Source organism: Cystoisospora suis (genome assembly GCF_002600585.1).
Source record: "Cystoisospora suis strain Wien I chromosome Unknown contig_186, whole genome shotgun sequence".
Lineage (NCBI taxonomy): Eukaryota > Apicomplexa > Conoidasida > Eucoccidiorida > Sarcocystidae > Cystoisospora > Cystoisospora suis.
In genome coordinates this window covers 29,409-44,620 of record NW_027152988.1, presented here as the reverse complement: position 1 = coordinate 44,620, position 15,212 = coordinate 29,409, and the positions used below count along the sequence as shown (strand labels likewise).

General features: G+C 48.8%; 1 protein-coding gene across 1 annotated transcript; it reads right to left on the bottom strand.

The window, feature by feature from the left end:
• Nucleotides 1–119: 119 nt before the first annotated feature.
• Nucleotides 120–14,664, bottom strand: CSUI_000470 (30s ribosomal protein s5). Its single transcript, XM_068060704.1, has 14 exons — nt 12,323–14,664; nt 11,176–11,304; nt 9,676–9,852; nt 9,020–9,133; nt 7,743–8,009; nt 6,738–6,802; nt 6,295–6,346; nt 5,627–5,794; nt 4,916–5,092; nt 3,823–4,057; nt 2,804–3,013; nt 2,092–2,344; nt 1,250–1,391; nt 120–663 (listed from the first exon to the last, which is right to left on the bottom strand). Exons 1-14 carry the CDS (start codon nt 13,646–13,648, stop codon nt 502–504), a joined length of 3,477 nt encoding a protein of 1,158 aa, XP_067927296.1. The 5' UTR covers nt 13,649–14,664; the 3' UTR covers nt 120–501.
• Nucleotides 14,665–15,212: the final 548 nt, after the last annotated feature.

Genomic DNA, 15,212 nt, shown 5'->3' with positions numbered 1-15,212 from the left:
GAAAGCTTGGAGACATCAAAATTGAATTTTCCTGTGTTCAACAGGAAAGTCGGAAACACAAGTGTATACATACTAAAAAGACAGGTGAGTAGTAGAAAGGGGTGGAACCCATGGAATGCACCCAGGGAGAAGAGAAATCCCTGGGTGAAAGAACGCAAGTGCCTTAACCTCATCACTTTACGCGCTTCTCGACCACTCTTCCAATCACAAGAAGTGGTAGTACCACCTTTCCGCGCACCTTACAAACAGGTGTACCGTTCAGGCGTGAGGATACGCCCGCAGAAGATCCGTCTGTAGTCATACGCACGCAGATAGCCACACCGAACGACAAAAGTTACGGGCGATGATTCGCCTTCGTCTGTGACGGGGTCGTAGCACTGTATTGCCGGTGTAGTTCTTGTCTCTCTTTTCGACTCTGAGCCCCTTTGCTACCTTCATATCTATCCCCGGGTTCAGTCCAAGCATTCTCTAGTCCCTTGTAGTCCGGAATTTGGTCGATCTTCAGAAAGCTGATTGTAGATTCTCGTCCGGCTGTCGGCCAGGAGGAGCATTCCGGGGCGATGAAGGAGGATGTACGAACACCTCCTTTTCATAGATATTGTGAGATATCAGCCGCTTCTTCTTCTGTTCTTCCGCCCACTTCTGTAGTGGAGATTTCCACGTCTGGACAGTTCAAACAACATGAGAAAGCCATAGAGAACAACCGTTAAGTTTTTCCCGCGTGAATCTGTCTCCTCTTCGCTGAGCGCATCTTCCATACCAGAAACAGAGACTACAGGTGTGCCGTAGGGAACGCATCTGTGGTTATAAAAAAATTCTATGAAGACGCAGAAACTAACTGTATGAGAAAAAACCTACGATCTCCCACTTCTCTCTCGACAAGGCAACTCCCCAGACTTGTCGTACTGTTCCCCCCCTGAAGATCTCCAGGAGGACCTACACTCGTGAAGCGGCGGTGCTGAAAAGCAATGTGTAATGCTTCATTTATTACCGATATCGCTATTACGTAGTATACAGGAATGAAAGCTTGGTACTATCAAGACCATGTGTGCGCCTGAACTCAGAGGATCTCAGCAGACAAGTTGCAAAGCTCGGTAAGGTCTCGTCCCGTCCTTCGCAGGTCTGTGTGGTGCCCACGCCCGTTGCGACATAACCCATAGTCGGTCTCTGTCGTGAGTTATGCATGTGAAGATGTCCTTGGCGTAGCAAAGGAACCGGCAGAGTCTAAGAACTTGCTTCCGTGTCTTACGTAAGGAGTGAATTCCGGCCGACATTCTTCGGGGACCACTTCATCAATGCATGAACGGAATCCCCTGCGATACGCTGGTGGCCGCCTTTGCTTTATGACACTCAGCATGCGAGCGTAGTCCTTCAAAATAGGACGGAACCACCTAAGGCAAAAGAAGAAAAGAAGGAGGGACACACTCTATTTCAACCACAACAAAAAAAACTATCCCCGTAGTGTTGTTCGCCGCGGTTGTCACCTGCAACAGGCGTCCTTGTGTGAGGGAACTCGGCAACCGCCATGGAACCTGTCTCTGCGCACGCGGCAGGACATGAATGCCGAACCCCTTGTCGCACGCTTATACACAAAAGTGTCAATGCTACATATCGCCAAAGTCTCTTTTGCCCTGGCAAATGCATGTCCGTAGCGTGCCGGACACACGAATACATGCAGAACTGCGACCAGCAAGAAGAAGAGCAGCGGCTTTTAAGCAAGGTAGAACAGTCCTAAAAGGACACGGAGAAATCACATCTTTGAGCGGGCTTCGGGCTCGACTCGCCTTACCCGAATCACTCTTCTGATAACCATGTACATGCAAGGGATGAATCCCTGTCTTTCGAGTATCGGCTTGGAAATCCTCCGAGCTGTCTTCGTGTTTGGTATCGCCCCTTGCCAAGGAGCTGACAATATATATATGTAGGACGCGTACACAAATGAAGATTCCTCGGTGATAGACGATCCCTTACGACTATACAGCGGATACACCATATGAGGGAGGTACATCTATATACTACCCACGAGGCACATTTTATTCGGCGTCATCACTACAATGACAAACATACTTCTTCCCTTCTCGTAGGCCTTACCTATCAGGCCAGTGCATCCAGTGTTCTCCTGGGGCAACAAGGAGATCATACTTCTGTCCTGTTGCATTCGCAATGGTCCGCCGGCTTTGAATTTGTTCAAGAGCTCGCTTCAGTGCCTTTGCCCTAGTAAACCACCGTGCGGAAGCCGAGGGGCCATAGAAAGAGACTCGGCAGTTATCCAGTCCCATCAAATAAAGCAGAGGCAAGTAGCGAAGATTCGACTTTAGCCCTCGTCCTAAGGCCCTTGGAATGACTGAATAAAAACACACCGCATGTCGCCGCAAAACAGCTCTGCACTTCAGTCGGAGGGGAGTTTGTGTGTACATCTGTCGTGAGCTGCTGCCTCTTCAGCCAGAAAGCGAGAACTTGAAAGGAAGAGGAAACAGCCTTTCTCGCATCTCACAGTGGTCTGGTAGGGGTCAGAGGAGACACTGTCTCTCTTGGTCTGTCCTCTCATAGCAAAGACATGGACGCTTTTGTCCACACTAGACTGAAGGGATTAAGCTACCCCACAGTTCGCTCTCCGCTTTCCACACTTGACGGGAACCCACTGAAACGACGCTGTAGCATGTGGACCTACATAGAGACAAAACAGTGCACTAACTGCAGGTATATAAATAGATATACATACACACACACGTATCCGTGAGTGCGTGTGGAGATTCCTTTCTGTGTTGTTTGTGAAATCCTCTAAGAGTCGCCATCGATTTACTTTTGACATGTGCCGAGTATTCTTGGCCATGAACTGGGGTCGTCAGTGTCCTTCCAACATCGAGATCAATAAAATCCATGTTCTGGATAGCCGACAAGGCTGCGTTACTCCGGGCTTCCTTCGGTGTCGGACCAAAGGCAATGCCGATGCCGAATAGACCTCGGCCATTACCAACCGCAACGATAGCACGGAAGTAGTAGACACGTCCCTCTGAGCAAATCACCAAGTGGAAAGGTAGGTAGGTAGGCATTAGACCCTCATCCAAAGTAGTGTGTGTTTCCAGTCACAGTGGGGATTTCTGACCAGAAAACTGGCCGGCGAAAAAGCAGTCGCGCCGCTTTTTTTGCAGGGGTAGTGTATGGATGTAAATAGAAAATGTGGCTACAACACAGACGAGGCGGTTCCGACCAGGAGTATTGCTAGACTTGAAACTCAGTTGGCCATTGTCACGTAGAGCGTGCAAATGAAACAAATGGAGGTACGAAATCTTCTCTGTTCAGCAGACATTATACACAGAACTGCGTAGTTTATGAATGCCTTCCTCTTCCTGCGATATGTACCAGACAAGGTAGATAGCGTACTAAGGCTCTGCCGTCCTCTCCATGTAGCGCGTCACATCGCGAAGCTTGCCTAGTGCACCTGCCCGAGTACTCAGGCGGATAGAGAGGAAATCGATATGTAGAGAAGGCGTCGAATGTGCATGCTCATCGGCGTTGAAGAAAGACAGTAACAACCGCATCTTGCTTCGGTATCATCAGTGCTTTCCACGGATCCACTTCATACCTGGAACACAGCTGGGTATTGCATATACTCTTGAGGCGCTGTAGTCTAGTGTATCTTTCACATGGTTCCGTCACCTGAAAGGAAGTGCATGCTCGTATGGCTGGCCATAGAGTCTTGCGAACACAGTCACGCTGAGGCGTATGCACATTTGCCTCAAAAAGGCAAAGCAACCTGACACCCTGCTGCTTTCACAAAGCATAATTATTTGAAAGGGAAGTGTAATAGGATAGCCTTACGTTTGTTCATGCTCATCATGCGATTGACACTGAGGAGAGTTTGACGCAGCTCATGAAGTTTAACTGTCGGGTCAACTCCTTCTCTTTCACGGACAAACATTCCTTTCTGTGCATCGTAGACAGTCTGAGCAGGCCGTTTCCATCTCCATGTGACATACTCATCGCTTTGATCACCTTCACCTTTCAGCCACTCGATGGGTCCGGAGCTTGTCAAGAATTTCTCTTCTGAATCCACCTGATAGAAAGATTTCACTCATCACTGTGTGAAGTCAAATTCTGTTCTCCACCAGGAAACCACACGGCTACACACTCTTTTTCTAGGTAGACGTTCATAGTAAGACGACAGAAAACGGGACTTCTGTTCATAGAAGGAATGCGATTGTTACCTGACCGCACGGACGTTCACGTATACCTGCACTTGCCTCTATGAAACTGCCACATAGGAGTGGTCTCAGGCATGTAATAAGCACTCTGGAGTAAGTTGACAATCACAGTGGAAAGGTGAGGAAAGAAGGGATTCATGATGTCCTAGCCGGGTACTCGGAAGACTGGAGATAGAACCGCATTCGGACGCGTGATACCTACTTCCGAGACAGCGAAAGGCTAGCTAGACGAAGGCGTGTACATATATTCTTGTAAGAAGATGATAGAGGTAACACACTTTTTTCTCCGAGGTTTACGTGCTGATTTTCGTTGTCTTGTTCGGAGATCCAAGGCTTCAAGCATCGCACGCAGCCGAAGGAACGCCATAGAAGCTGTCAGCTCGGTCTTCACCAGTACAAAGTCGAAACGCCATCGAACTTCTTTGAAAAACAAGACACTCAGTTCAGAGCACGCGAAAGGCAGGACTGGACCTGAAGGACTTCCAGAGCGCTTAGCACGAAGAAACAACTCTGACTGAGAAGGTACACTGCATGTCTTAAGAGCAATCAACATTTCACTCTCTCCCACCATCATGTAACACACGCCAGACATAGCTCTACGGGAGCTGTAGAAGCGACACTCTACGTGTCGTACTTCTGCAACAAACCTTGGTACTGCCTCCCTTACAGGCATGAGAAAAAGAAAGCCATTTTTTTGTTCAAAAACTTACCAAAGCTTCCAGAGGACTTTTACCGAATTTGCTTCGAAACTCTCGTACATTACGAGATGTATGGAGGTCGCTAGTATTCCGCACGACTTCAGCCGCCGTTTGAAGATCAAAGAGCTCATCAATATCCTCGTCAGTCAAGTGAGGGTTTGGAGGTGAGGCCGCCAATTCTTCATGTATCTGTACCGTTTTTAGCCGCATACAATCATTACACACACAGAAGAGACGCATGCAGATTGTCGGGTGTACACAGGCCACAATCGCTGTGGCAAGCACAACCTTCACCGGGGATTCGGCACGCCTGTTCTCTGTAGAACATGAGGACTAAGACCCAGAACGTAGTTGAGGTTGACTCAGCGTGATTACTGATTCAAGGCAGTTCTCTGACGTAGTGCTTTCTGGCAAGAGTCATACGCTTGTATACTGACATGGCGATAGATGCGAGGAGAAGAGGAGAATGTGGATACGGTTTGGGTGACAGAATCAGAAGTGTTCAGCTGTGACTACGCCTTTATTCAAGAAGACCTAGAAACAGACACGAGACCAAATAGAAGTTGGGTGCGTGAAGCTTATGTATGAATAGGCTCGAGAAACGCACACGAATCGCTTACTTGATAGGCATAGACAGTTATAAACACATACAGATAAACATGCATGTAAACTTAGTAGTAGACGGATATGATAGACAGTACTGGAGACCGGCAGGGTTTTTACCGTCTTTGCATCGAAACCGTAAAGAAGCTTGTATGGGTCAAGTGCATCAAAATCGAGAAGATTGGCCTTGCCACGTGCAGCGGCTTTCAACAGTAGGCGCGCGGAGTCTAAGTCTGCTGGGCTGGCGACGAACGAAGGAGGGTCGCCTTCCGGAAGAAACTCCTCTATCTAGAAAGAGCACCGGAAACACGAGACACACAAGGTACGCGTACATACACAACGGAAATGTCCTTTGTCGACTCTATGACTTAGGCTGACGTTTTAGTGTTCAGTTCAAGAAAGTGAAGAATATCCCCTAAATATGGTGAGACCCCCCCCCGCAGGAGTCAGCACAACGTGCCTGGCAGACACACGCCTCAGCCGCCTCGCCGCCATCCTTCGCTTATAGCCAGCGAAGAACCCTCGTACTTGCCCCAAAGAGAGACCATCAAGAACAAAGAGAGCTTTTCCAGCATGTCGCGTGTTTCGCTGGCTCCTCGACAAAAGTGCTACTATGAAACATTCGAGCTGAGGCGGACAGTCGGTCGTGGCCGGGGATCCGCGCACCCTCCCGCCTCTTCCAGCCGAGATCGAGCCTCATTTTGGAGAAAAGAAAAAGAGGGGAAACACCTCATAAAGAAACACCCAGAACTACAGCAAGAGAACTCAGTACCCACACCTGGGCATACCTCTTTTGTATCCATACGCATCCAGTTGCTGAGGCCGATGCTCTTCAGCGTACTGCAGACAAGGACACCAGCATCCGATCGGTAATAACACTTTACTTGTACGCAGAAGAGAGGACCTTGTATGGAGTTGCATCACTTGAACTGTGTAAAAGTATGCGTCTCTAACCATCTGCGTGTCTGTAGGTGTTTGTGTTGATGCCTATACAGAAGGCTCTGTCCGACCGTCTCCTCGGTACATTTGGGACCTTCCCGAGGTCTGTCTCCTCCAAAAGGAGGAAGATAGTGGTCAAAGACTTGTACCGTAACTTGTATCCCCTGCAGACCCCTGAAACGTCTCTGATTTATAAAGGGAAATTGAACTTGCTGGAAGTAATCTACTCAGAGTACGAGTGGAGAGAAAACACCCCGAGAAACCACCTACTCACAGGTTCACTCCGACTTACTAAACAAGATTCTGAAACTGCGTCACCACCGACTCGTCCACTAGGGGGTCTGCCCCTTTGGTGAGCTGCATGCATGAAGAATAAGAAGACGAGACGTCCCACCCACGAACGTTGACGAGATGATCGTTTGTACCTCAGAATAAAACACCTCCGGTAAGAAGTAGAAAACAAGTCACTCTGTCTTCACCGCAGTCGTGAGAGAAACCTACTCACTTCTGATCACTGGCTTACACCCATGCATAGATAGTGTTGTCCCCTGAGAGTGTCCGCTTCGCGCACTACGTCCGCTTGCCTGAGGACACCTGATATTCTCATTCGTAGTGTGCATGGAGAGCGTCGCTGATCCATGCCCTTGAGAGACAGATAGAAATCTCTCCAGAAAAGGCAAATAACAGTTGAAGGTTCGATTCAAGCTACGGTTTTTACAAAGTATCCGTAGGATACAGACTCATGAAGTTTCTCCTTGCGAAAGAGATGATTCTCTCTGTCACATCAAGCAGGGAAAACAAAATTGCTTCAAGCGAAAGGACCGTCTAACACTTGTTCATCATGCTCTTGATGTTTCTCTCGATCACAGAAGGACTACACAGGAACGAAGAGAAAGAAAGTGCCCTCTTATTTGCCTATCTGCACCAGCGAGGCTTTCTGTGCGCTAGGCACGCGTGTATGAATCCGCAGCGCAGTCCGTGAACACACGGAGAAGTATCGGCAGCAGGCGCAGCAGGTGGAATTTGGACATCCATTCTTTATACTTTCACAGAGAAACAGTCTGGGAGCAAGCACCCAGGAAGACCTTCCTCAAGGGGATAGAACAACGCCGTCGAAACAGAATGTAAGGCTACACGGCCTGTAACTTATTGCGAAACACAGGATTCTGAGTGGCGAGATGAAGGAGCAGAGGTACGTTCAGTCGTACGTGAGGCAGATCTGCGCCCAGGTCGATACGACGTTTCAGAGGTACCACAAGCAAAGGAGAGAGATAGAACGGTCTTGAATAGCTCCTACCGAGAAGAAATCCGCAGTTTTCTTGAGGAGTTCCCCGGCACGGTCTATGGGGAATTCAACATTCCTTTCATCAAGATATTCCTCAGGAAGAACAGCGTTGTCATAAATGAAGTCGTCGCCAATAGAATAATAGACCTCTTCATCTCCTTCCCCCTGAAGAGAAGGCTGTCTTTGCTGAGAGAATAACATTTCTTTTCCACGACTTCTCATCGCCCTCTGGTTTGCGCATACACGTTCTAAGTGGCCATATAACCATTCTCCGACCTCCTGCACTCGCAAACATCACCCGAATTCCGACACCACAAGACCGTCTGTGAAACAGGGCCGGAAGAGGAGGAGAAAGGGCAGGAGAGGAGAAGGAAAAGGAGCAAGAGTCGGCACAATAAGTGCCGAAACATAGGTTGCAGAAATTCGTCATGTGCAGTTAACCTTCTCCATAGAAAAGGTCGACTTCGTAGCCTCCTTCGAGAGCACTCAGAGAAGGGTCACAAGCCGCAGTTTTAGTCGAGGGGGTGTCTAAAGATGTGAGGGAAATTAAAGAGAGCGTCGTATCACCTCTGAATATATATTTCCTAATAAATGCACAAATAAGAAAAATTGGAGACGACTAGCTCCCGGTAGACACATGGGTATACAGCTGACCATACGCACGTCAAAATGGGAGGCAACGATACAAGACTCCATAGTATCTAACCAAATCGTATATATGCAATGACTCTTACACTTTATAGAGACTGGAGACAGATCCGAGCTCTGTGTCTCTAACATCTCCACTCCCGTAGTCGGGTCGTCTTCAGCACGGGAAAACGGTGGGAGCATGGAAACAGAGGAAGATCCTGTCCCCAGGAATGCTGCTTCAATACGTCGGTAAGTACGTGGTGTATATGTACATATACATACTGTCATCAACTATCAGTACATCCGCACGTATTCGTTGAGGCAGAGGTGTCCACGCAGCAGGCCGCAAGGCCTAGTTCTTTACTCTCTCACCTCTCCAGTAATACACTACCTTCTCGGGTTCCTTGTTCATCCTTCTCCAAAGACACGAAAAACGAGTGTGTGTGTGCGCGCGGAGCACCAGAAAGCAAAGCGGTGGGACGTTTTCAACATGGAGAGGCGAGAGATAGGCGCGGAGTCCATCATACGAGATACAGTTCGAAGACTGACCAAACGTGATATACGTGAGACCGAGGATACTGTCGAGACCCTACGTGGAAAGACCATACGGTCTTTGAAGACATCCTCTTTGTTCCCTTTTCTCCTACTGTTCTTCCTACCTCACTAGAGAGCGAGGAGAGAGGAGGCGGCATGATCGTCCGGAGTCGAGGCCAGTTGCGGTGAGCCCAGTCACGAGCGAAATGAGGATCTTTTCGCAGTTTGAATGAATCAAACTATACAGAGTCATAGAGACAACGAAAAGCAAGCACCCCTATGCAGATAGCTGGACGGAGGCGTATCAGGAGCGTGGTTGTTTAGTACACTATGCAGAGTAGGCCGTTGTGTTTCTCACGAAGGACTGCGGGCACATCTTGCACACAGAAGAGTAGAATGCAGGTGTCTTTCAGATAGCCTAATAGTCAACGAAAAGAAGATGGTCACTTCCCTGTTATTCCTTTCATGCTTCTGTCTTCCCTTCGTCTACCTGGTAAGGTCACCGCCTACGGTGTACATTTGTGTAAGAGGACGTGCTTACAGGAAGATGGACGACCCGAGGGCCGAGGAACTGACTGTTAAGTATGAGGCACAAGCAAACAAAGACCACACGGGAGTAGTAGACAGGGTGTTCTTGTCGGACAAATGTTCGAGCCGAGTAAAATAAGAAAGTCGTCGAAACAATCGAGAAACGCTTCGAAGACTCAGAAATAGACCTCCTTACTCGAAGTGAAATAGACAGACAGATAGTGAAGCGTTCCTGAAGAAACCATCGGCTTACAAGAGCATCAAGAAGAAGCTTGAGCCGGTATGGGTGCGTTGGATGAGGGAGATTCGGAACCTGTAGCTGTATGCACAAGGCTTCCAAATCCTCAGCAACCGAATTGGCCGCAGCTGTCACTGCAAGCAGAAAGCCGCGTGGGCTGACTACAGGCAAGCTAAATTGTAGAGCATCGAACTGAAAACAAAAGCAGCAGAATGTGGAAGATACCAAAGAAACATGTACGTCTACCAGCGAGTCTCTCTTAGCCTTGCAGGCTGGACAAAGCACAACCAGAATCGTTCGTCTGAGGACCCCTGGACACGATGGAGAAGGAAAACACAGCAGAGGATTACCCCACCACATACTGTTTTCTTCATGCGGACCACAGCACCTGCATCATCCAGACGGTCCCACGGTAGTCACATTCGACTGTAGCAGCGGTTCACAGGATCATAGAACCTAAGCGACCTGACGCAGCACATGTGATAGGTCTACTGATGCTTGGGTACGAAAGAATACTTGCCTATGAATCGCCTAAACATTTGCTTGACCACTACAGAGGCTCCAGTACAGACAGAGACAAGTCCTAGAGAATGTAGCGTTGAGAAAGACGAAGGAATCATGGTATCTTAGACGTGAGCGTTGTCGTACACTTTGCTAGTCAACTATCGTGCTACTCGGTAGTTTGCCAGTTGCAGAACTGCTGAAGACGGCCGGAGAAAGGCATTACTCTTGTAAAACATCTCGGCCGAAAACTGATGAGGAAACCACGACGTCCACCCTTTGCAACAGGAACAATGATCTTGCATTGCCTACAAGCACCCCGCCTCTCAGCCTAAGATCCCTTGAGAAAGAGCTTAAACTGAAACGGGCATGAGTACGTACTGCCCCCGAGTGGAAGCGAAGACCTCGCATTCTTTTCATGATACACAACAACAGCTCCCTTCCATATCACTGCAACTGGTGTCTTCAAAAGACGACAACGGAGAAGAACAAGAAGACGCTGCAGAGAGATCAGAGAGGTTGCACAGTAGTAAAACGAAAAGAGGTAAAGCGTTTCGTCTCGGTGTAAAGCAAACAAAATTGTCTGAAGATTTGCAGGAGAACACAGCCCGAAGAGAGATGTCAGATATCCAAGTGTGGACAGATGACGTAGACACTACTCAGCTTCATCCTACGTGCCCCCACTCTGTTGAGAACAAACTAGTCAAAAAAAGTGTGAAGCTTTTACATAGAAAGGCTCTCAACTGATTCGTGCAGTCGCCTTTTGCTTGTGCAACTTTTCCTAACAGGCACGAAGATTCACGACAAAGCATTGGTCCGAACTTTTATCCTTCTGCCGCGGTAACGTTCTCGGGAAGGCATAGAAGAGAGAACTTCATGCACACTGTGTTTACCTGAACTGAGTATACCACATATACAACTTTATAGAGACGTATACATTTGAAGACGTGTATAAATATGTACATACGGTCATAGATTCATCTCGAACAGACAGCATGGGTTTCTGCTGCTTACATTAGGTGGAATAAGATCTGAGGGAATGGGAGAATTCTGGTCCTTGAGAGCCTGGATGTCGTGTAGCATAGGCGAATGCTTGAGAGTGGCCTCATTCAGCTTGCTTTGCATGCTCAGCATACTGTCTTCCTGAAAATAAATGAACGGAAAAGGCAGGTGAGTAGACGGGTTGAGAAAAAGACGAAATTCTGAACGAAAAGATGGAAACAGAGATCGGAGAAATGTAGAAGTGCAGGTCTTCTAGGACCAGACTGTGTTCCGCACATAGTTGCATGGGCTATTTCAGTATATACACCCTGCTGCAGACCTCTTCACAAATCGACGACATCCTCAGTATGGACGCAGCAACCAAAGTTTTCTCGAGCAGTGCTGGAGATTCCTCTTTGCTACATGATGAGAAGACTCGGCGCACACCCCCGAGCCGTCCACCGTCACGCAAAAGGCAGAGTGGTTCCACTCCCTTCTATCCGGCTACCAGCACGGTGTAAGGACGATACCTTGGAAACTGCAAAGTAGGTAATAACTCTTACACAGCATAGGAAAGCTTGAGGGAACCCAAGCATAGAACAGCAAAACTCGCGGAACATGGAAGGAGAGGATACGATACGTCGCAGAAGTCATCGACAAGCAAAGATTCCTCGTGGGACCATTCACAGTCTCGTTTTCCAGAGAAAGCGAACAACCTGGCATTTGTACACATGACGTGCTGGGAATGTAAAGTATCAAAATACTCTAATGACGGAGCCGAATCACATACAGACACAATGGAAGAGTATACACAAGCAGGCATATTCACACGGAGTCTGGAGGCGCAGTGGAATCCGTAGGGATTAGCAAGCGAACACGGCTTCCAAGGAATGATAACGAACTCTGTAAAGCAGATTAGCTATAGACATCTCAGGTGAAGCCTCTACTAGGGCTGTTTTGTGTAACGATGGACTGCACGATGTGTGCGGGGGAGAGATACATTTACCGACACTAGGGTAACAGCAGCATGGACTGTAATGAAGGTAGTCTCGCTACACCACTGTAGACACACGTACATGATGCATACGAACTGGGACTTCCACTTCTCTGTTGTCGCCATGTAAGTTCGACCTAATGAAAATCGAGCCTCCAGAAAAAAAACAGTCTAGAACACACGTACCTTATAGAAGGGAAGAGCATCTGGTCTAAGAAGGCGATAGACCCGTAATGCCGACCCTACATGAGCTTCCAACTCTTGAAGTTTCCTCCCATATAACGGCGTTCTCTCTTCTCCACCTATACCTCCCGACTGTTCTGTTCTTCCGCCCGTGGATTGAGAGCCCCTACTCCAATTTTCTACAGGCGGGTCTCCCTCTAATGCTTCTTCCCCCCCATCGTTTTGTCTCCTCCCCTTCTGACTCTTCCCGAGGAGAATTTCTTTCTGCTCGTCCGTAAAGAGTTGAGAAAGGTGGTCCTCTTCATGTGCTAATTCTCGTAGAAATCTTTCTTTTTCAACTCGAATTCGATGAAGGCATGATGCTACTCCTGGAAACATCGATGGTGACCCATTCTCGGGTGTATGGACACCGTATGCTACTTCACGTTGATCCCGCAACAATCGAGAAGCGTCTGAAGGGATGCTATCTAGGTGTTTATCTCTGTAAATTTGTTGACGTCGTAGTTTCCGGGCTTGATGACTATTATGCAGAGATCGAGTGAAAGACCCTAACGGAAGGAAACAAGGAGACGAGGAAGAAAGAGGGGAGGTACAAGGTGAGCTAGAAGACAAGAAGGGAGGAAGATGATGGAACGAGTACGGAGAAGGAAAGCAGCGGTAGTAAGGGCGGCATGGTTGACAAGGTAAAGACGAAATTGTGGAGTACGTTATAGACGAGAAAGGATGAGAGGAAGCAGAAGAAAAGTGGGATAACTCAGGACGTGCTCGCGACCTTTCTGATTCTCTCCAAACTTTGCAAGGAGGGAAGCGAGATTGAAACGACGACTGCCGTGAAGAACACGATGTCAGCAAAGATCGTCCTGAAGAGGCGACTGTGGAGTGAGGCGAGCTGGAGGATAAGAAAGAGCAGACTTTTAGACATAAGGGCAGAGAGAGAAACAGTTCGTACGAATAAGGAAGGGAAGACGAGGAAAAGATGACTGAAGAAGGCCAAGGACGGAAAGAAGATGATGTTGAGGACGAAGAGGCGCACCTGTCAGCTGCTATAGATGGGAAAGATCCAGAGTGACTTGGTGAACGGGGTAAGGAGCCACGCCTTCCCCACATAGGCTTTTCCCCTGGATCTGAGGTTTGACCGTACACTCTACTCGAGGTGGATACTCTCAAAACAGCTGTTGTCGTCTCATCCTGTTTCGCGGTCAGAAGTGAGAGCAGTGTGCGCCCGTCCACACGCGTACAGTAAGGAAGAGAGGGTCCGGGACGAACAGGCGCGCTGCGGCTGGCAGGTGATGGGCAGCGTCCCGGCGACGGGCCGCATCTGGCCAGCATCGCTTCAGTGAAGAAGGAAACCAAGCAGAAGGCGAAAGACAGGAAGAGGCTGGGCTGGAATATTCGTGCACATCTGTGTCCTTTCTTTCTAAGACATCACGTCAAGCTGTACGCACAACTAATTCCGAAACAAATCACTTTGTGCCGTTGTCCCTGCGACCTCGAGGCACCGCGGAAATCGACAATCGACATGAGAGCGACAACGCACAAGACGACATCCACCTGACAGAACGAGTGCGAGAAAGAAAAGAGAGTCATGAGAAAGGCATCTGCAACAAAAAGAAGAGGAGCAGATTCGTAGAAGATAAACTGGAGAGCCGCAGCCGAAAAAAAGGAGAGACAGTCCCCTCGCCGGACACCAAATGGGAGAATCCAGCTGCTACAGCAGCTGACTCATGGAGCGGTGGCAAGACAAAAGAAAAAGAAGCGCTATGCTACCCTTCTTTTCCTTGCCGTTGTGTACTCACGATAATTCTCCTCTGCTCAGCTTACAAACTCTTTGTAGTCTAAGGGTAAACAACGCACGCCACGTTGAAACCTGCAAAGGCAGGCCTCGAGCCCCTCAGTACGCTCTCGGCTTGTGCAACGAATCAGTTCGATTGACGAAAGATCTCTTCAAATAGAGCAAGTCCGATCATGCGAGCTGAGAGAACTTTCCAGCAGCATCAGTATCGAGTTAGAAGCATTTCCAGGCATGCAACAGCAAAAGAGGACGAAAGCGAAAGGTAAAAAGGCGACTAGTCGTGACGCATCTACAGCCGGCGAAGAAATAAAATTAGCTGGCGTTCCTCTTCAAACTAGTGCGCAGCAAGATTAGGTGCATTTCAGCTCTTCAACTCGGTCTTCGTGTTGACTCAAAACCGACACATTCGGTCTTGGACGAGCCCGAAGTACTTCTGGGCACGTACGAAAGCGGCAACTAGAAGCCAGTCAGCTGCGCATGCAAAGAACGGACTGGACTACGTCTGTGTTGGTAAAGGAGAGTCGATAGGCAGGCCTATCGAGGTAGCTCATCCTTTTGACTGGGACACGGACACATTTTGAAAAAAGTGACAAGATCGTACAAAGCAACTCGCTCTTTACCGGGTGGTGGCCGGCCGCCGAAGGAAGGTCAGTTGGCCACAAGCAGGGTCGCTACGAGGCCAGGCGCAGACGGTCAGTGTGCTGAGAGCAACGGGGACCTCACGGCCACGGGTCATCTTGTCGCTGTGCAACACACCGGGGTTGGAAGAGTAAGGACAGTGCGTCTGCAGACGAGGGAGCTTCAGGCCGCCGAAGTGTGTGTGACCAAGGTGCGCTGTACGGAACACCGGCGTGTTTCCCCCCTATGATACAGTGGTGTTGCACATACACGCGGCCGCAGTCAACCCAGGCATCGGCTTTGTTGACCTGCGAGCCTTGAATGTACAGGACCACTAAAATCCTGATCACGTCTCCTGCAAACCGACAATTGGTCCGTGAAACCCGCGATTGGGGATCCTGTTCTTTACTCGACTTCACGGGCGCTCATTTTTTTTGCTGGCGCGGCAGCGCCCTTCAAAGGAGAGCCCGTATAGCAACGCGT

Bases quoted from the DNA above. Each gene is read 5' to 3' on its own strand.
- CSUI_000470 (XM_068060704.1), bottom strand. From the start codon at position 13,648: ATGCTGGCCAGATGCGGCCCGTCGCCGGGACGCTGCCCATCACCTGCC. The intron at 6,347-6,737 runs GTAAGTCGGAGT...CCTTGTCTGCAG, and splicing joins CAGTTTCAGAATCTTGTTTA to TACGCTGAAGAGCATCGGCC. The intron at 5,093-5,626 runs GTAAAAACCCTG...AAAACGGTACAG, and splicing joins ACGGTTTCGATGCAAAGACG to ATACATGAAGAATTGGCGGC.